General features: G+C 34.2%; 3 protein-coding genes across 3 annotated transcripts in view; 1 reads left to right on the forward strand and 2 right to left on the reverse strand.

Annotated features, from left to right (window-relative positions):
* The window catches only part of LOC112528579 (vesicle-associated protein 2-2-like), a 6,991-nt gene extending 3,133 nt beyond the window's left edge, over positions 1-3,858 (reverse strand). The window contains exons 1-5 of the mRNA XM_025139603.1: positions 3,672-3,858; positions 1,375-1,445; positions 1,169-1,250; positions 384-499; positions 33-323 (exon numbers count right to left, since the gene is read on the reverse strand). Of these exons, the coding sequence (XP_024995371.1) occupies positions 33-323; positions 384-499; positions 1,169-1,250; positions 1,375-1,445; positions 3,672-3,720 (609 nt within the window). The 5' untranslated portion in view covers positions 3,721-3,858. The remainder of the gene's footprint in view (positions 1-32; positions 324-383; positions 500-1,168; positions 1,251-1,374; positions 1,446-3,671) is intronic.
* Positions 3,859-8,922: 5,064 nt separating this feature from the next.
* Positions 8,923-13,419, forward strand: LOC112528703 (receptor-like cytosolic serine/threonine-protein kinase RBK2). Its single transcript, XM_025139722.1, has 8 exons — positions 8,923-9,016; positions 9,715-10,113; positions 10,665-10,916; positions 11,077-11,231; positions 11,506-11,585; positions 11,680-11,815; positions 12,101-12,250; positions 13,246-13,419. The coding sequence occupies exons 1-8, from the start codon at positions 8,923-8,925 to the stop codon at positions 13,417-13,419; spliced, it is 1,440 nt and encodes a 479-aa protein (XP_024995490.1).
* A 1,554-nt stretch (positions 13,420-14,973) lies between these two features.
* On the reverse strand, positions 14,974-20,241 carry LOC112528234 (probable methyltransferase PMT20). Its single transcript, XM_025139211.1, has 8 exons — positions 20,162-20,241; positions 18,825-19,123; positions 17,848-17,996; positions 17,567-17,762; positions 17,266-17,476; positions 16,238-16,913; positions 16,057-16,134; positions 14,974-15,251 (listed from the first exon to the last, which is right to left on the reverse strand). The coding sequence occupies exons 2-8, from the start codon at positions 19,092-19,094 to the stop codon at positions 15,035-15,037; spliced, it is 1,797 nt and encodes a 598-aa protein (XP_024994979.1). The 5' UTR covers positions 19,095-19,123; positions 20,162-20,241; the 3' UTR covers positions 14,974-15,034.
* Between the last annotated feature and the right edge of the window lie 1,948 nt (positions 20,242-22,189).

Here is a 22,189-nt window from a genome sequence, read left to right on the forward strand (position 1 = left end):
GAATCTTGCTTTTTGTGTTTGTGGTCCTCTACCGGAGAATCTTGCTTTTTGTGATTGTGTTCCTCTACCGGAGAATCTTGCTTTTTGTGTTTGTGTTCCTCTACCGAAGAATCTTGCTTTTTATGTTTGTGTTCCTCTATCGAAGAATCTTGCTTTTTGTTTTTGTGTTCCTCTAGTAGATAATCTTGCTTTTGGTTTTTGTGTTCCTCTACTGGAGAATCTTGCTTTTTGTTTTTTTGTTCCTCTACTAGAGAATCTTCCTTGCTAATTAGAATAACCCTGAGCTTCTTCTCTTCAACGTACTTGCCACTACTTTTGGAGAACTGCCAGATGCAATGATAAGCATCAATAAAGAAAATTTAACTGAAGGACAAAATACATACCAAGTCAAGAGTGACATCTTCTTCTTTTGTTGCAGCATCAACAACTGTGCTTTGGATCAGAAATTTGTCCTTGCACTCCACCTCAGATGCAGGTGATCTTAGACCTTGCATAGTAACTGCATGGCGGCAAAAGATTAATATATGAAATATGATCACAAATGAATGTATATTAGAGTGAATTTACATGGATGAGAAGATAACATCAACATATTTACATACATCCATTACATAAGAAAAGAGACATGGTAGAGAGGTCAATAACAGGATACTTCTTACCATAGTTCATACCTGAAGATTTTTCCAATTTGCAAGAGAAGTGAGAAATTAGATCATGCAGAGTGACTATAAGCTTCATGGGATGATGTTAATCAATAATGAAAATCACTTTCACCTCCATCGAAGTAGTGATGTCTTAAAGTAAACCTATAGAGTGTTTCAGCAAAGAGCAGTCCTTTTCATTGATTCTACATGCTGATACATGTATACAGGCAACACAAAGAAGTCAAAACAAACACTACCACAGTCATGTAGCATTGACTACGGAATTCAGATGACAAATAGACAACGAATGTGCATACAGTTCCATGATATTCAAACCCCCATGCATTTCACCAGAAATTTAGCTAGTATAGAATGTTGCTGAAAAGCCAAAAACAAAATATAAAATCTTGTAAGGTCATAATATTTAAAAGGAATAGTGATACACTGACACCTGACGCATATTATAGGCATGCATGATGATGAAAATAGTCACAATAACATTTCAGTATAGAGCCCACATATACCTGAAAAGTCGCATGCTGACTTTGGGCTAATGATGCCTGAATTGGGTCTCACGCAAAATCTCTTTGGTGAAGTAGTTTTCACCTGCCAAATGAAACATGTTCTTTATGTGACCAAAATATAGCTGAAAAAGGCCTTGCATTGACTGAGAAAAAACAAGAAATTCTAGAAGTTACTGTGGCAGATACATCAATCAAGCAGGAAGCACCTTAAAAGCAACATACTCATCAGATATATTGGAAAGGTGAACTGAAGTGGTACTTTGTTTCTTCACCTCACCTGCAAAGAGAAGAAAGAACATGTCATGTCCTCCTCTTACAGCTCTAAGATTTTTGGTGTTAGTGTTGCCTCTTTTATGATTTTTGCCTTCGCCCCATTAGCCTTTTAGTCTATATGTCTGTACGTTTCTTCAAAATATAGCTACACTTTGCAAGTCATGTTTTGTTTCTGGTATCAGAGCCAAAAACTATTGGTCTGTGGCATCAACAATCAAGGCACCTACAAACAGAGTCACTGCATTCTCCAATTTCATACTACAAAATTGATTGATAAAGGCTACTAACATAGAACAATCAACAGTATGCGACTTCCATATGCCATCATCTAGAGTTGTTGTGAGGTGCCATTGCCCCTGTTCTGAGTCTGACCTTGTCACATTACGCCACTTGGTGAGTAGTGCAAGTGTGCTATCTGGCTGGCCTGAGATCTCGTCAAAGAACTTCCATTTGGAGGGCCTGGTGTGATTATTTGGAGTCTTGTTGTATTGAGTATATGCTGGTTTCATTGGTTCATAAGAGCTACTGATGATTGTTTGATTGCATAGGGAGCTTCCATTGCTTTACTGGCTTGCCTAGTTGATGTGGGGTCTTAAATTGGATGGTGTTCACATTAGTGTTTTTCAGCTGGTTCTCTGGTATTTTTGTTACTTCGGTGCTAGCAAGCAAAGGAGGGTATCAGCCACATGTTCTCACCTCTGTTGGAAAACCATTTTCTGCACATGATTTTAAAAGACCTATGCTTTTAGGCCCTCCAGGGGCATAACTACTATTGGGGCAACTTATTCATTACTTCATGAGATGTTTATAAGCCAAAAACATTGTATGCATGAGGAATCATCTGCTCATGCACCTTCTGGCAGAAGCTGCTGCAGAGATTCATGGAGAAGAGGGGTCAATCTAGGAGAGGTGGTAGGGAATTTAGTGAAAAATCAGTTGGGAATCTATAGGGGGTCGGGTACACTTATCCAGTGACCAATATGACATGATAACCAGGTATTATGATGTAGAATTATCCACAGCTTATGAAAAGTGGTCCCTATGGTGTTAGTGTCCTTCCTTCGCTGAGTAGTGTTCCAGTCTTGTGTGTTCGATGGTTAATCAAGCAAAAAGAATTATTGCTTATTCCATGCTGCCATGCACTGGTTTTCTCTACCATCCCAATATGGGAAGATAACGTACTCATTCGAAGTCTGATTTTTGTTTTGAAAATTGAATAGTTCTTTCTTTTAGTTTTCACCATATCTTTTTGTTACGAAATTTCAATATATCTTACAAGTGGTGTCAGTTATTCACCTTTGAGGAGTAGTAGATTGTTAAAATTATGGGTTTTTCCATATTTGAAATGTTCAAGTGATCAACTTGACTTAATTATTTTGTTGGACCTGTTATATGAAATGTGGTCTCGAGTATACCAAAACCGTTGCCTCCTTGAGTAGATGGATGGACATCATGGACTATTTATTTGTAAGAACAAATAATTGGTGAATGGGATTTGAGACCAAATGGTTACGTTAGTGGGCTGTGGCATATGGTTATCCCCCACAAGATGGAGAAAGATGGTTCATCCTTATTAGTTTGGAGGCGGAAACATGGATGCAGCCTCGGGAACCTATGATGAGAGAGATAATGCCTATACTTCCAACAGACTAGGCTCAAGTGGCTCACACACAACACAATCATGAAGATCACTTCTGTTATGGTGATGTAAGAGTACACCAGTTTATAAAATAGCATAAAACATATGTACCTGATCTCCCAAAATCTATTAACGTCAAATATTAGAATCCTAATTCCCCTAATGATTTTACTAAATAATTGTACACAAACTTAACTCTAATGCATACTCCCTGAGTCCCAAAATAAACAGCCTTTTTGCTCAAAAAGGTAAGAATGAAGAATGTTCTTAATCACCATAAATCACTATAACCAAATTAATTACAAACTGAAATTCATTTTGTCATCAAACATTTGAAAAGATCAAATTTTAATTGATTTTATATCAAAACATCGAGCTGTCCTGAAAAAATTGATGAAAACTGAAGAAGATCTATGATTTTTATGGCATTCCCTACTAATTTGGGATCAAACCCTTGTTGAAGTGGAATCTAATTGTGGAACTGAACAAGACATTTAATTAAATGTAGACAAAAACTTTCACTGAGCCAATAAAAATGTAATTGAACACTTTGTTTCCTTCATTGCATATCGAAAAATGAAACGTCCTTACATATGAACTTGATTGCTTTTGCATCAACTTCCAACAATCGTGCACCCATTTTTCCTCCTTGGCTGAAAACACAGGTACATCAAGTTAATACACTAAGCTCGACGGTAAGCATAAACAATCGATCATATATCCACAAGGCACAGATTTATTTTGGAAAATTAGGATTCCGATTAGAAGGGGATTCAGATGGCAAATTTGAATAACAATCAACAAAACAAGTATGTATTAAATCGGTGCAAATTACCAATTAGGGTAAAATAGAAAGGCAGTGCGAGTTAGAATTCACCGTCGGAAAACGAATCGATCGTCTAGGCTTCACCGGATTCATTATCTCAATATCTCCTCCGATTTTCTGGTCTCATCTCATCTCGCTTTTGTTCTTACTGCATGGTCTAATTTTTCATGTGGCAGATTTGGTCATCCACTTTGACAAAAGTTCCATGTTTAGTCCCTCATCTTTAGATCATCATAGATTACACCCCTAAATTTTATCCAAGTGTACGAACTTCTCAGAGCATCCACTATGTTAGAGCCTTTTCACTAAAGTTTTTTACATTTTTTTTTATATTATTGTCACCACAACAACTTAAAAACTTCTATATACCTAGTGATGGCCAAAAACCGGTCTTGGATCGGGCCAGGCTAGTCCTTACCGGCACCATGCCTCAACAGTGCCGGTCATAACCGGCCTCAGTGTAATCAGTCCCGGTCCCTGTCGAAAATACTAAGCCCGGTTAAGCATTCCTATAACCGGTTATGGTTAGTCAGTCCCGACCAAAAGAAGAAAATTTAACTTTTTTTAAATTCTTTTTAATGATAGATTTTTTAATACATTATAAAATTTGTAATTGAGTCACTCAAATATACTTTAAAAAATACGAGTCGAAGTCACAAAATATAACGAGAAACCAAAAATTGTGAAGGGCTTTTTCCGTTTTTCGCATTTTGTAAGTTGGTATGTAAATCCTTCAACCATGACACTTATATATAGGGTTTAGAAGGCAAAAAAAAAAAAGACCAAAAAACGGTCATATAACGGCTATATTTTTTCAAAATAATAACTACTTTTTAAAAAACCGGGTCAGGCCCATAACCGGTCATGGTCGGGCCGATCCCTCGAAACCCTCCAAAATCATAATCGGTCCCGATTGACGGCGCTATAACCGGTCCTTACCTGTCCCAGGCCGGGCCAGTCCTTACCGGTCCTCCGACGATCCGGTTCGGGCTGGGCTGGTTTAGCCAATCACTGTATATACCTATACTATATGAAAAACCTCAGCAAAACTTTTTCATAGCTTTTTCAAATTCTTAAAAGTGTCATCATTTTAAATTTATATCACTTATATTCTTATTTATAAAAATAAATATATTAAAACTATCTAAGAGTATGTATAACAATAATTAAAGAAAGTTAAATTTAAAAATTACAAAAATTAATTTAAAAGTATGTATATACTAAAAAGTAAAAATTGGATTGTTAAGAAATCTTAAAAAATTGTGTAAACACATGTCAAATTTGAGATATTATTTAAAAATATAAAAACATTATAATTACTTTAAATGTGTATTCATTTAATGACTTTATTTAAATATGATTACTTTAATTATATTAATAAATAAAACCGAGTAAATACAAAACTTTTATAAATTCTATAAAACTAAACCTGATTAAATACGAAAAATCTCTGAAAAAGTAGGTCGTGTAATTACGACCTATGACAAAAAACCTCATGTGAAAATACTTTCCACTATGTGAAAAACCTCAAAAAGAAGGTTTTCGCTTTTTGAAAAACCTTCCAAAAACCTCTTAAAAACCGCATAATGGATGCTCTTATAACCAACTTATTTACATGTTAATAAAAGAGAAAATTGCATCAAAATGAAACCATTTTCGGGTTTATTTTTGTTTTGGAAACCAACTTACAAAACCTTCTTTTCAGGGGGCCTAGAAGTAAATTTTATAAATAATTAAGGGTTCAGATGACTTCTTAACAGACCATCGGTTGATTTTGTTGATAAATTATTTCGGATATCTGATTAATGATTAGAATTTCTATCAAACTATATATCAAGCTAAACACCATTCGCTTAGATGTTGAAATACACACACACACAAAATATATATATATATATATATATATATATATATATATATATAGGGAAGGGTTCAAACGAGAACCCCTGTGATTTACGAGAACGCAAGAACAACCCAATAACCTCATATTGTGATAAAAAATAAAATTAAAAGATTTTTAAAATTAAAATTAAAATTTAAAAAGATTCAAAAAAAATTTAAAATTAAAAGGGTAATAATGGAAATGATATCATCAAATCTTTTAAACACGATCATTATCTTTTAAACACTCATTATTATCATTATCTAGTAAAACGGTTACAAAATAGGTTAGGATTATACTAGGTGTAATAATCATGTGATATAGGTGTGATAATCATGTGATAGGGGTGTGATAATCATGTGATATGAGTGTGATAGGGGTGTGATAATCACCATTATACATTACTTGGGTTAACGTTTTGGTTGATAAGTTAAAATTTTGGTGTCATCATGTGATTTGGGTGTGATAATCATGTGATAAGGGTGTGATAATCACTGTTATACATCACTTGGGTTATCGTTTTGGTTGACAAGTTAAAATTTTGGTGTAATCATATAAAATGGGTGTGATAATCATATGATATGAGTGTGATACTTATGTGATATGAAGAAAAGATGTTAACGAGAAGAAGAAGAAGATAACTACCAAGAGTAAAACGTGGAACGTGAAAAGATAATTATAGTTAATTAAAATAAAATAAAAATTATAAAAATTACTTAATTACATTATTGTCCTTATTAAATTATTTATATATAATAAAAGTTAATTTATTAATTAAAAAAGTTTGAGGTTATTGGGTTGTTCTCGCATTCTCGTAAATCACAGGGGTTCTCGTTTGAACCTCCACCTATATATATATATATATATATATATATAGAGAGAGAGAGAGAGAGAGAGAGAGAGGTTGGTTATTATACAACCCTTGACATTTGTGTAACCAATACAACTCAATCTCAACCGTCCATTTCATTTGATTAATATATGATTTCATAGAAGTTTTGATTGTTTCCTAATATAAAGTATTAATCATAATTAATGAACCATATTCATTTCCATAAATATTCAAATCATAATAAATGAACTCTCGTCATTTCCATAAATATCTCAATTTATTGGGTTGCATTGGTTGTACAAATGTGATGAGTTGTATTTGAAACAAACTATATATATATATATATATATATATATATATATATACACGAGTAGTTTTTTAACAAATTCATATCAATATAAAGTACAATAAATATGTTATTAGAAAAAATATATATAAGGCCAACACGTTTTGTTTCAAGAGTACATCAATTCGTTAACATTCCTAATGGCAACAAGGATGCTCGTAGGGTAGGATTTTTGTGTAAGAGACACGGGTGTCGTGCGACCATAGAACCATTTTGTTGTGGTGAACAAAACATTACGATCCTTCACAATGCTACTATTTATGTTACCATTAACATTTGCGTAATCAACTTAGCGATGATTTTTTGAGCGCTTCAATCCTTTATGCCATAGGAGAAGCACTCGTCAATATTACGAATGAGGATGTAACTAATCGCTTTTAGGAAAAGAAAGAGCCATAAAAGCATTTATAAAATTAAACTTGTTTATCATTTTTAGTGAAACCACATCTGGACACATTTATAAAAATTTCACCAGTGTGATTTTTCGGTCTTTACAGTTAATGCGACCCCGAGACGGACGTTTGGATCGAAAATTCTGAAGGAATATGATGAAATTGGAATATTGAATTCTTTTGACTAAATTTCATTCTCAGGTCTGGTTCGGTATTTTTTTAGATAAAAGAATCTTCAAATCTATCAAATTCCACAAAATGAATGATTTAAATATTCCATGGCATGTACGCAGGGACGAACCCAATTTTTTTTTAAACGGTGGCACCATTTGATCATAAGAAAAAAAATAAGAATTTTTTTTCAAACGGTGACGTTTGACTATAAGAAACAAATATACGGAATTTTTTTCAAATGATGGCACCGTTTGACTAAGAAAATGACACTAACATGATTCGGACTTAGGTGTGGGGTGGAATAAAAGCCTTGCAAACCAACTCTACCAAATAAAACTTGTTTTCATTGTAGTTTCAAAATACATACGGTGACACACAACAAATTAATACGGTTATACCGTTCATGAAACCTAAATTTTTTACCCTTCGACGGAGAAACGATACGGTGACACGTGCCACCCATGACATTTGACTCGGTCCGCCTATACATGTAGGTGGTATTTAGATGGAATGAAATTCTATATTTTTATTATACCAAATATACTCTTTACCTAATATACCCCTGTCAACCAAACGCATGTATCTACGATTTGTGAAAATATAGGGGTATTTTTTGTAATTTTCAAATAAATGTACCATCTGTCCACCTCTTGAATATTGGCTATTTGGTGGTCGGGTCGGGTCGGGTCGGGTCTTGCTAGCAATTTGAGCCTATTTAATTTGTTGCATGAAAATCCGGGGAATATGCAAAAGGGACGAAAAACGTAGACAATTCAAAAACCATGTTACCCGCTATTTCCTCTCATTGTTTCTATGTCGTTCCTTCATCGTCATCAGAGAGATGATTCTGATTCTGATTCTGATTCTGATTTGATTCTGGTTCTACAACTCTGAATCTCCGTCGTGCAACAATACATTGTTTCAGAACCTTCAGATTCATCAAGGTATCTGATCCGTAAATTGCTAATTTGTTCTGTCATGATGAATTGCGACGAACCTTCGTTGCTTTTGGTAAGAAATTGTTGGGTTTGGTTCCACTGATCAATGTTCGTTTCAGTTTCTGCGTTTTTGTTGCTAATTAATCTAGTTTTTTTGTAATTACAATGGAGCAAATTTTGATATATTTTGGCTATGACCTTTGAATTGGCGAATGGGGCATGATTAAGCTTCTTTGATTGTGTAAAAGTCAAAAGCTATATCTTGAAAGGGAGAGGAAAAGTTGAATTCTGGCTATCATGTTGTTATACGCATGAATAGCAACCTCGATGCACAAAAAGGCTCCTTAGTGTCTTGGATTTTTGTTGAAATTTTGTCTCTTCTCCAGCTTCATGTCGATGTTTTAATTTAGGTTTTTTTTATCATGTTAATTTTCAGAAATTGTGACAAAAATATGGCTGAAGAAGAACCGAAGAAAAAGGTTCTTTTTGCAGTTGGGAATAAGAGAATTATCTTCTCCAATCCTTCGTTTACTATTTCTACTGAAGGTAAAAAAAATCATGGAAGGCCTCTTCCATTCTTCTCTATGATGTTCTGTAATCATAATTACTGCTTCCTCTGTCCCATTTTGTAATAATAATTACTACTCTTTCCACACAAGGAATTCTTGTCACTTTAGTTTAATAAAAATATTTAACTATTAATATCTTGTAAAAAGGATAAATAAAGAAAACTATGGACTACAATCAAAGTTACCAATTCTAAGTAATGATTAGCAATTGAGCGAAAAAGGGTAAATTAGGATGAAATTTACCAAAAAAGCAATGTTGTGTTTCATTGGGAGAAGCCAAGATAGATGGTGTTCTATTTTTAGGATGAGCATTTGTTTTGTGTACTGGGATATTTTCAGTGTGATGTTAGAAGTGGCAAATGGGGACTAGGAACTCTTCGGGCACATCTTTTAGATCAAGTGATAAAAAGGGGTCCTTTTTGATCAAGTGATAAATAAAAAGAAATGTGCTTGACATATACAAGACAATGAAATATGCTACAACAGGTTCTGTTATGTAAATTCTTTTACTATTGCAGTTCTAGTTGATCAACTTTATTTTTTTGCTTTGCCATTGATGGTAAATCCTGATCCAGACATAAATGGTCTCACTGTTGATTATTTGTTGCCCTTGTATTCTATCATTTGACATTGTAATTATCTATATTTAATGGTATCCTTTTATCGTATTGATAGAACTTGGCTCCTTAGATAAAGATGAGGATGAGATTGAATCTGAACCAGCTTCACCTAAGGCCAGCACTACATCAGGTTCAAGTCCAGCTTCTCCCAAGGACGATACTTCAGGTTCACCATCTTCCACAGTCAGCAATTTAGATCCTGATCCCGATTCGGATCCCCATCAGTGGCATGGGTTCTTACGGAAACTTAAAAAGGGATCCACCTCAAGCTTGTATGGATTCCATCCTAGTCTGCATTCCATTAAGAGGCTGACTAGGAAGAAGAGCAGGAAATTAACTGAGAGCATACCAGCACTACCTCATGACTTAGATGCCGAGTTGCACTATTTTGAGGCATCATGGAAAAATTTCTCACTTGCAGATCTCAAATCTGCAACCAACAATTTTAGCCATGGTGTGTATCTTCTGTGCAAGACATTATGCATTCAACTTCTGTAGGTCTTATAAACTGTATTCCATGAATCTCTACATACCTTTTCTTCTCAAACCACTTTTAGAAATGAACAACAATGTCTTCACTAGCAAAAACATGTGAACAAAGCTTCCTTCCTTTCTCTTTTGACAATTTCTTTCTTGAGGATTGATACAATACTATCATGATGGTCTAGTGAAATAACTTCCATTAAATTTTTTTCTTTTTCATTTTATTTATTTGGTGAGCAAATATTAAATGTCGATTTTTTAACACAAAGATATCATTAAACGAATGACCTATCAAAAAGTAAAGCCCAATATACAAGAAAATTGTGAGTTTTCTTTTAATTTTATTTTAACTTATCTGCAAACAATTATATCTTCTCATAGTAGCTTGGTATATGACATATTTTTAATTGTATCTATCATGGGAATGATGATGCCCAATGGTTACTTTGAATTCTTGTGAATGAGTTGCATTCCTTACTGGTTAATTAACCATTATATGCATTTTCTATGGTGTTGCATTAGAAAACTTGATTGGAGAGGGAGGGTATTCTGAAGTTTACAAAGGTCATTTGCAAGACGGGCAACTTATAGCAGTTAAACGACTAATCAGGGGTACACCTGAAGAGAGGACTTCTGATTTTTTATCCGAGTTGGGAATCCTTGTTCATGTCAACCATCCAAATATTTCCCATGTTATCGGCTATGGGGTTGAAGGGGGCATGCACCTTGTTCTTCCTCTGTCTCAACATGGGAGCTTAGCATCTCTGCTTAGGGGTTAGTCATCAAAGACATTGTTCTGTTTTAATTTTTGTTTAGTCCAATTATCATGTTTGAACAAATGTATCTACGACCTCACACTATTAAAACGATCATCTCAATATATTACTTTTATGTAAGCATCATCGTAGGGTTCATATGGTTTTACCTATTTCAGATCAGAAAGAGAAACTAGAATGGGGAGTGAGATATAATATTGCCTTGGGCACTGCTTCGGGTCTTTCATATCTTCACGAAGGTTGTCAACGGAGAATCATTCATAGGGATATCAAGGCAGCTAATATTTTGCTTTCAGAGGATTTTAAACCTAAGGTAACCAAAGACACGAAGCAGGTTTACAATATCTTTCGCCTAGTTATTTCTTCATGAAGATCTGTATGCGCTTTTTGTAACAATTTCTTCAATTCTGCTGGTTTCCAACATGTCTTTTTGACGTTGGAGCTCGAGATCATTTTTCTCTCATATAACTTTTGCACAGTAGGTGATGATTATGACTAAGATAATTACGAAAATAAAATGCTTATCATACTTATTTCTATATCCATTTAACTTTCGTATTGATATTGAACTTTTTATCAAATTGCAGATTTCTGATTTTGGATTGGCAAAATGGCTCCCAGATCAATGGATGCATCTCACTGTATCACAATTTGAAGGGACATTCGGGTATGTGAACAAAGGAGTGACATGGTTCTGGTAGCATGAACGTTTTTCCCATTATACTTCCATTTGATTCCGTGTGTCGTTTTTAAAATTACAGCTACCTTGCTCCCGAGATTTTCATGAATGGTTTAATTGATGAGAAAACTGATGTGTATGCTTATGGGGTACTATTGTTAGAGATAATCACTGGACGCCCTGCGGTTGATGAGTCACAGCATAGTGTGGTTATGTGGGTATGTCTTTTATTCTTGTTAACACAAACTATAAAATTAGTAAATTATCTACTTGTAAAGATTGGCATGATTGACAAACTAAGCTAGATTGATTTTTGCCTTGTTTTAACTAACAAGTATGTTTCTTACCCTCAAAATGTTGAGGATATGATGGAGAAACCCTGTTTATACACAAACATTACCTGTTGTGTTTTAGAACAATGTGTCAAGTGATCAAATTTGGAAGGATGACAAAAAATTCTATCATGGCCTTTTATTCTTGTCTTGTATATTTAATACTTACAGGCTAAACCTTTAATTGCTTCGAAAGACTTTCAAGAACTTCTTGATCCACAACTTTCTGGCGCTTGTGACTTGGAGCAGCTGCATTGCATTGTATCAGTTGCTTCTCTGTGCATAAATCAAAGTCCGACTGAAAGGCCTAAAATGAGTCAGGTAATTTCTTTCATTTGGAAAAAAGTGAAGTAGGAAAAAAAAAACATTCACATGTAGAAAAGGTGAATTTATTCCAATATTCTTTTTATTTCATTCCCCCATTGCAGTTGCTTATATAACTAAATACCATACTGGAGGTAAGCTTTCGAAAGTTCACTTTGGATCATTTGGACAACAAGAACAAAATACACCGAGGAAAACAAGTGAATTGTCCAAACTAACACAATTTAGTCATGATACATTCTTGTCATCATTTTAGTTTTATTTCTTGCTACTTCTTCTTCGAGTTTCCTAACCAGCTTTTCTACCATTTATTTTTGTTTAGATCTCTTTTTTCTCTCCAGACCCTGCTCCCGTTGGGTTGGGTTGGAAACGACTAACCAATTATCTTATTTTATAGTCACCAACTGAACATTTCATTAGAGATAAAATGGTTATACTGTATGGATCATTTCAGTAACAGTGGTAACACAGAAAGGTACTTAGAAACAGAAGGGTTTAGTTTTGAAAATCCAGTATGCAGAAAAGGTTGTTTTCAATTTGAAGATTCTGAAATGAAAAACAGCACACCTATTATCATGGAAGATAATAACATATCTAAAACTGGTGTTGAAACCCCATGACACACACCAATGGATCTGTTTTGAATTCCTTCCATCCTCATTCTTGAATGCTTGTCTGTTTTCTTGGTGGCTTAAGAAACATTAGGGGTCCGTTGGTTCATGTCCGGGAATGGAAATAGGAATACTTAGTTTCCATTCCCACCAATTTGTTGCTAAATGTTCCATTACCTGGTAATTGCTCATTCCATTGCATCAAACCAGACACCATTAATGATTTCCATTTCCCACCCCACCCCCGTAGTTGGTAAAGGCATATTGTTAAATAAGGAGCAAAAACCGAAGCAATTTAAGCAATGTTCATTTGTTCCCATGGAAGATGCTATCTTTCAAGATATACAAGTTCTTTGTCATCCTTTTATGCATATGATGCAGGTTCATAGGATGCTAAAAGGCGATGAAGGCATACTTGATTGCAACAAAAAGTTTCAAAAAAGGACTGCGTTTAGAAAGGGGAAGTCGATGGATCTATTAGAAGAAGACTACGACGATTCAGACTTGCTCCAAGACGATCTAAACCAGCAAAATCAAATCGCGTTGGAGCTTTAGAGTTTGTGTTATTGGATTATATTATTACATAGCTTGAAGAGCCTTGGGATGCCGTTGACTTGTGTTTTTCTTTTAGTTCCATTGAGGAGTCATATATGCTCGGAACCATAGAATGCACAAAGCCAACAACATAAAGCACGCGTTGGCTCGCGGAGTTGGGAAGAAATTGCCCAAAAAACCAAGGTATCTATATGCATTGTCTTTCATGTTTATAAAGGAGATAACTTGATCTAGAAATGACATGAGCATGGGCAAATTATGATGTAGTTTTAGATTATTAGTTCTCCTAACTCATTTTTCCACATCATTTTTGTGTTTCTATTTCTTATGTAACATATGTAAAAGATTCATTACCAGAAATTGGATGTTTCACATTAGATTTACCTTCTTTTTTTGGAGTAGAGACCATGTTTGCATACATCTCATCTCCTGAACCCCACGCTCAGAGGGATGTATTGGATTGGCGTGATTTGATTTGGTTTATTTATGTTCTGTGTGTGTAATTGGCATTGAAGCTCCGCAACTTCAAGTGCACAAACGTAACTTCAAACATCCTATCGTAAGACCACACTGTTCCTTTGGATGTCATGTATTTATGTGTTGTGATGCAAGTCCTCAAATAAACCTTTTGCCATATTTTTTAAATCCATGACATTCTGATAAGTTCGAGAATGTCACTTAGGTATTTAATCTTAAATGGGATTTTAATTAGATTCATGACTTTCTCGTAAGTATAAAAGCCATTTTTTCTTTAGTAGGTCAGGAAATCATGGGTTTAATTAAAAACTCATTTAAGGTCATATCCCTAAATGACCCTCACATTAAGAAACTAGTTTTGCAAAATAACCCTTTTGTACATATCTAAGTTTTTACAGAAATAGACTGTTTTGAACCATGGACACCAAGTACCAAACCTCGTTTAAGATTATTGATTCATAGAACTCAAAGAGACCGAGGGTCCATTTATTAAATGTTTACCGGGTAAACGCTTGCCGATATCACTTACCTTACCAATTGAGCACCATAAGACCAAGAATCTTATCTAGCAAGAGGCGTATAACAAGAATCAAGAGTTTTACCACGACTCTTACCCGGTAAGCACTTACCGGGTTCGACATGCTTACCAACAATCCATTTTAATGACCAACAATATTACATGATAAGGTATTACATGATAAGGTAAGAAAGGTAATTTCTCTTGCCGAAAAACACTCATCCAGTAAATCCCATTACAAATGAATAAGAGTTTGTGGACTTACAATTGTGTCACAATAACCAGCTTCAACAAGGACAAGAAAAACAGATTGTATTTCTGGTTCTTGATCTTACAAATATATAAATAAATAATAAAAAATATATTTCTTCTACAACAAAGACATCATCACTATGCTACTTTGATTTATGAGAAACTAATCTTTCCTTCTTTTTTTCTTAAAAACATCATGTTATATGTAATATATAATATATATAATATATATATATATATTTATATATATATATATATATATAAATATTTATATTTATGGAATAACAATTTCTTGATTCTTTCTTTTTGCTATCTTCTGCTGGTTTCTTGAAAAAAAGGGAAACTTTTTTATCAGATCTTTCTTGTTTGCTATGAGTTTTGCTGGGAATACCAGAGTTTCTTCTGGCAGATCAATACCTTTTCTTTCTCGGTACCGTCTTCGGTCGCTTCTACACGACAATCCCATCTCATCCCCTTCGCTATCTTACCAATCCCGTCCAAGAAATAGGTTGATTCCCTGATTATCGTGTACCCGTTTGGTCTCAAGATCCGATCCATCTCCAACAACACGTATTTCATCTCGCACCTATACGCAATCGAAACTCTAAGAGTGTAAAAATGCAAACTTTCAAGATTTTGTTTATTTGTGCACTACAACAAAATCGGTTTTATATGACACTCTCATTATTCTAAGTGTCCTAATAGACCTCTTTATAGGACTTAGTTTATAGGACCAAAAAAATAAAGTGTTCTATCTAAAGGTGTTGTAATAAGTTTATATGACGTTTTTTGATGTCGTAATAAGTTTTTTATGACACTTTTAATATAAAGCGTCTCTTTATCAACTTTATAGGACACTATTTGAAAAACTGTCCTATAAAAAATTGAGTTTATAGGACACTTTCTAAAAAATGTCCTATAAAGTTGATAATGAGACACTTTATATTAAAAATGTTCTAAAAAACTTATTACGACATCAAAAAACGTCACATAAACTTATTACAACACCTTTAGATAGAACACTTTATTTTTTTGGTCATATAAACTAAGTCCTATAAAGAGGTCTATTAGAACACTTAGAATTTGGGAGTGTCCTATAAAACCGATTTTGTTGTAGTGGTGCTATTATTGGAACCAACTTCAAGATTTTTAAATGTAAAGTCAACCAGGATCTTCTGCAAAAAGGGCACGACGCCATTCTCTATAACTCCCCCAATATATAACCTTAAATGAGATTTAATTAAATCCATGACCTTCTGAAGAGTATAAAAGGTCACGTGGATGGTGGGGTTATTTACGAGAATAACCTTACGCACAAAGTTTTCTTGAATACATTACTTTACGACATATTTAAGAATGCATCTGTCTGGCAGAAGAATTCATGTTCTTACCGATGGCTTTCGAGTGTAAAGAGGCTGTCTACGTGAAGGAGATCATATGTTCGAGGATACGTCGAGAATGCCTCACACCTACCAAGAAATCAAACAAGCGAATTCATACGGAAAACAATACAAGATCGGGCTTCGAGATTATATATATATATACAATCATAAAACTACGGATTTGACTTACCAGTCGTGGAAAGTTCCGATGAGACCCCTATCGTATACTATGGCAAGCGAATTGAGAGCGTAGGACGAGACCACGTTCATGACCCAAAGCGGATCATCGATTAAAGCCGCAGCAAAACCTCCAAAAACCGTGTTCATATCCATCACATTCCGTATCTTATCGGTTCCAATAACCGGAAGCAACTTCTTGTAGTGATTCACTCTATTCTTCCACTTGTTATCGTCGTGATTGAACGACCCTGCACTGCCGCCATGAACCCCACGGAGACGGTCTGGAGCCACGTGCAACCGTTCCGGCCATTTTGGGATTGACGACAAGCTCGTTGTCTTGAATTTCGGGTTGGGCACAACCACACAGGGTCTCAACGGGGTGTACCATGCGGAATCCGGCTCGGTCCCGTCATCGCATATCGGCGGGTAGTTATCTGGAGCATCGAGCTTTTGGTAGCAGTTGTTATCTTCGGATTTCTGCCAAACTGCTATATCATCCTTCTTGTTGTACAACGTAAAGCACATTGAAGCCAGAAGTTCTTCCAACTTCTCGTAATCCGATTTTTGAACCTCAATTGTCGTGTTCCAACCTCGCCACCGCTGCTCGTAGTTTATCGGAGGACCCGACAGGACCCAAAAGCCTCCTGGCCGAAGGATTCGGTGAACTTCAAGAAGGTAAATTCCACCTGAAAATGCCATCCAATAAATCTATAAGAAACATGGAAGCCCGACGGCATAAGATTAAATGAGAACCATAAATATTTTGAGAACCGATATATTCATTTATGCATATAGTGTGTGTATATTGCATAGATAGTACATATTCATTGATGAATACACTAATTGACATAATGCATGTTTTAATAGTGTATATACACACACACACACATATATATATATATATATGCAGTTCTCACGGTTCTCAAAATATTTATGATTCTCGTTTGATCAAGATTATAAGTAAACATTCGTATAAGAATGTCTCCAAGCTTCTTCTATAAGATAACATCAAAACGTTAGAAAGATCAACAAAAATACCGAATTCTGTCCATGGGATGAGGCATCGTGAGCAATGAGCCATATCGAACGAATTGGATGGGAATGGAAGCCGTTGTGTCGATATAATCCCGAGAATCGCAGGAATCCCGCGTTCTAACGCGAATTGGACTTGAGCCTCGTGGTTATCTCTCGGGGCCAGAGATACCGGTAGGATGCCACGATCTAGCAAGTCGCCTCCCCAGCTAGCAACCTGAATACGAAAAATATCAAGATTTTAGATCACAACACAAAGACCAAACCAGTTTGGTCAGATTCATGGTGTCTAAATTACGAAACTAACCCCACATCCGGTATCAATGGCAGTTCGAACAGTCCCGTCTTTCATTCCCGGGATCAGATTTTGCATTAAATCGACGTAAGTGCTAACACCATTGCGGAACATCGTACCACCTCCGGGGAAGTAGAATTTATCTCCTTCTTTCCTTAGCCAATGCTGGTTCGACTTCTGTTTGTTGATCCAATCATACGGAACGTTCCTGAAACGTTAAATAAGAAGACGTTAGTAAAAAGACGACATCTTGATCCAATTTGGACCGAAAAAAGAAAAGATTGGAAATTCACCTGTACCAACATTCGTCTTTGCTCTTTGGCCATCTGATCGGCTCCTTGTAGCCATCGGGTGGCGGTACCAAACACTCCTTTCTTTCAAATACAGACGGACAATGGCGCTCCATGAACGTAAGCCTGTGTTGACTGTATTTATTCCATCTCTGTTACCAAAAACAATTGCATTAGTCGTTAATCACGCTATCTAGAAAAAGCTTATATGTGGCCTATGCTTGTGCTTTATAAGATATGTTTCTTAATCTTTTTCGCAAACCAGGGTCTTCTTGGAACAGAGGTAAGGTCTGCGTACATCTTACCCTCCAGACCCTACCTTCAGGTGGAATATACCAAGTTTGTTTTGTTTGGTTCGGTTTGGTAATTGTGCTATCTAGCCTCAAAAATGAACCACAAGCCCAAGAATCATGCATACAATCAAGAAAACTCGTATACAGATATATCCATGGAAACGAAAACACAAATGCACTCGATCATCGAAAGCAATATTATCCAATAACAAAGACTCTTTTGTTGATGCATGACCTTCTGACAAATTTTGAGGTATTCTTCTGTTAGGTATAACTGTATTGGTGTTTTTAAATCTGTCAGAAGGTCATGCATAACCACAGGCATACATCCACCCTCCTGACAGATTTTGAGACATTCTTCTGTTGGGATATAGGCGTTTTTTATATTTGTCAAAAGATCATGCATGCATTAACCACAAACATCCACCCTTCTAACAGATTTTGAGGCATTCTTCTGTAAGGTGTAGGCGTTCTTAAATCTGTCAGAACGTCATGCATTAACCACAAACATCCACCCTTCTGACAGATTTTGAGGCATTCTTATGTTAGGTATGAGAATTCTTAAATCTGTCATGAGGTCATGCAACAACTACAAACATCCACGCGATACTCAGCCAATGAAACTAAGTCAGAGATCAAGTACACCCAGAGAACAATTATAAAAGAACCACAAAAAGACATTCATACCCTAGGATCAGTGCAAGGGGTGTAGTCCTGAAAGTCAGCACTGCATTCAGGGAAGGAAACCGATTTAACCTGAATCGGGCCAGAAACAATCGGTTCTTCAGAGTCAACCACTCTAGCAACCGGCTCAGTGGGTAACTTGTTTTTTTCAGAACAAAAGATCCCACCAAGATAGAATGAAAGCCCACATAGCACCACAAACATTATTGCCATTGATACAACTCTTGAACCTTTATCAGGTTGTCTCCCAGGTTTATCATCTTTAAACTTCATTTCTTCCCCCCACAAAATTTCTTCACAATCTGCTCAAAAATCAAGTCGAAAACTTTTAATTAAGACGATATAAAATATACCCAACAAGCAATATTTCACAAATCATATCAATTAAATCAAGATTCAACTTAACTGCAACAAAATTCCTCAAGATCACTGCTTTTTTTTCAAGAAATCTTTTTGAGACAAACCCAGTTCACAAACAGCTTATTACTGAAGATGGAAACTGTACTCTGGGTATAAATAACAGATCTTGTTCATGGGTTACTAATACAAGTAAAAAAAAGAGATAAAAAACTAGAGTCAAAAACTAAGAAAGTTTGTCAAGATCTGGTGGCACAAGAATTGGGAAAAATCAAGCAAGTTTGTCAAGATCTGATGGCAACTATTTGGCTACTACAGACAATGTTCATTGGCCCCTTTCCAAGTAGGACTCACTTTAATCAAAAAGTGACTCAAAGTTTGGGTCCAATTTCATGAATTCTGGTTTGAGGGCCCTTTGTAATTACATGCCCAGTGAGTGAAAGAGAGAGAGAAATAGTCCCATGTAAAATACCAATTGAATAAAGAGGTGTTGTATTGTATTGTATCTTCAGGTACCAAATTCAATTGACCCTTTACTTTTTGAGGGTAAAACAGAGGGAAAGTTGCCAAGATTCTTTGATCACCATGCCACCCAACCCAATCAATTGCTTTCTTTATTCTTCTGAACACTCTTAACAAATAAAGATGAAAAGGCATATAATTCCAGAAGAAGGAAGGAACACAAAACACACTCGTAATGCAGCTACAAAATCGATTGATCAATACGAGTCATACAGAAAGATTTATTATATATTTTTCAGAAAAATCCTCAAATTTCACGAGAATCGAAGCAATTAGAGGAGAATCCATCTCTCGAAATCAGATCTGCAAACACGAAATCACACACCAAACCCAATTGGGTATAAAGAAAATATTCGTGTTTCTTGGGATATTTTCGTAAAAAAAAAAAGATTAATTTCAAGAAAGATTTAATGATGATGATGAAGAAGGGAAGAAGAGAGGATGTGTTGTAATGGGATTACCTGAGAAGATGTTTGTTAAATATTCGGAGATTTATGAACCCTACACGACCATGGATCCTGTATGAAACCCAAGAAGAGAAGCTGATGAAGGAGAGAGGGAAAGTGAAGAGGGGAGAGGCAAAATGGTGAGTAAAAAGGATATCTATGGCCTCACACACATACATGTATGCCCACATGCATATATATATATATATATTATATATACACACACACAAACATATATATATATATATATATATATGTTAGAGAGATGATTGCCTTCCTCAAACTAACAACACTCTTGATACGTTTTTCTGACTCTTGTCTTCTATGTATTTTCTCACCTTTGTTTTGATAATAATTAATGGGAAAAAACCTAAAGTGGTTTCACTTTTTAATTTTTTTTATGTAAAATAGTTGTAAAATATTTTAATATTGTTTGTATATTAGTGTAATATAAATTTTAAATAAAATAAAGAATTGATTTAATTTTCTTATAAAGAATTCAAAAGTATTTATATTTATACTATATTATAAAGTATTTGACAAAAACTCTTAAAAACCATTTTTTTATGCATTAAGTGTTGTTTATTGATGCATATTACTTAAAATTTAAGATTAAAAGTAAATTATGTGTAAGTATAACTTATTAAAGCTCAATGTTTGAATTCGTGTAACCGACTGCAGATAAATATCAAATAAAGGATAAACATCTCATTTTAAATATAAAAGATATAAAATATAATTAGGATAATTATTGAGTACTAATAAATTTCTTTTTTGTTATCTTTATAAAATAGTATATTATTAAACCAAAAATGAATTAAAGGAATACACAAAAAAAATTAAATAGTTAGTTTGGTATTGATACCAATATTTTTTTTTCATTTTTTTATGATATATCTTTATATTTATATTTTATTCAAAAATAAAAACATTATCGCTTTATCAAAAATCGCATAAAACCGTATTATAACATCGATTAAGACAAAAAAAACGATACATTAAAATCAAAATGTATCTCGCTGCATTGTGTTAGTATCCTTCTAGTTGTATTATAAAGTATTTAGGTGAAACTCTCGAAACACATTTTTAATGCATAAGTACTATTTAATGACGTATATTATTCAAAATTCAAGATTACAAGTAATGGTGGATGAGTACAACTTTTTAGCATTATATATTTAAATTCATATGATTAACTGATAAATATAATCAAATATAAGATAAACATATCTTTTTTAATATAAGTAATCTAAAATATAATTAGGATAATCATTAAGTTCTAACATAATACTTAATTATTATTTTTATAAAAAATTATATTATTAAACGTAAATTAAATTACTACGTTATTAAATCTAAATTAAATTATACTAAAAATTGAACTAAAAAAACTATATAAAAGATGAAAACTTTTTAAATTGTTAATTTGATATTAATATTAATATCAATACAATTCTTTTTAGGTCTTTAAAGTAAAAACAGGTTTTTTTCAAAACCATATACAACCGTATCATAAAACGAAACATTAAAATCAAAATGTATTTTACTGCATTACGCTTCTAATATAAATAAATAAATATGTTAAATTATTTAGGAAACTCCACGTGAAAATATAGTACAATTCTACAAACAATTTTCTCAATCTACCCCTAGAATACATGCAACACTTACCAAAATTTTAAATTAATTTTATATGCTAAATAATAAAAATAATCAAATACTTAAAAACAAAAGCCTTTTACATCTCCAATCCATATTATAAACATCAAAAAGTCAAACACTAATATATATATATATATATATAGGGTATATTTCAAATGCAACCATGTCCATTTGTACAACTAATGCAACCCAACTAATTGAGATATTTATAGAAATGATGCGAATTTATTTATTATGATTTGAATATTTATGAAAGATGAATAGAGTTCATTAATTATGATCAATACTTTATATTAAGAAATAATCAAAACTTTTATGAAATCACATATATATCAAATTAAATGGACGATTGAGATTAAGTTGTATTGGTTACACAAATAT

The sequence above is a fragment of the Cynara cardunculus genome, assembly GCF_001531365.2.
Source record: "Cynara cardunculus var. scolymus isolate 2C chromosome LG 15, CcrdV1, whole genome shotgun sequence".
Taxonomy (NCBI): domain Eukaryota; kingdom Viridiplantae; phylum Streptophyta; class Magnoliopsida; order Asterales; family Asteraceae; genus Cynara; species Cynara cardunculus.

What these genes read in the sequence shown, in the direction of transcription:
- LOC112528234 (XM_025139211.1), bottom strand. Translation starts at nt 19,094, where the DNA reads ATGAAGTTTAAAGATGATAAACCTGGGAGACAACCTGATAAAGGTTCA. An exon ending in CCCCTTGCACTGATCCTAGG is followed by an intron (nt 17,997 to 18,824) that starts GTATGAATGTCT and finishes TTTTGGTAACAG; the next exon opens with AGATGGAATAAATACAGTCA. An exon ending in CATCCCATGGACAGAATTCG is followed by an intron (nt 16,914 to 17,265) that starts GTATTTTTGTTG and finishes TGGCATTTTCAG; the next exon opens with GTGGAATTTACCTTCTTGAA.
- LOC112528703 (XM_025139722.1), top strand. Translation starts at nt 8,923, where the DNA reads ATGGCTGAAGAAGAACCGAAGAAAAAGGTTCTTTTTGCAGTTGGGAAT. An exon ending in CAATTTGAAGGGACATTCGG is followed by an intron (nt 11,586 to 11,679) that starts GTATGTGAACAA and finishes TTAAAATTACAG; the next exon opens with CTACCTTGCTCCCGAGATTT. An exon ending in AAAGGCCTAAAATGAGTCAG is followed by an intron (nt 12,251 to 13,245) that starts GTAATTTCTTTC and finishes CATATGATGCAG; the next exon opens with GTTCATAGGATGCTAAAAGG.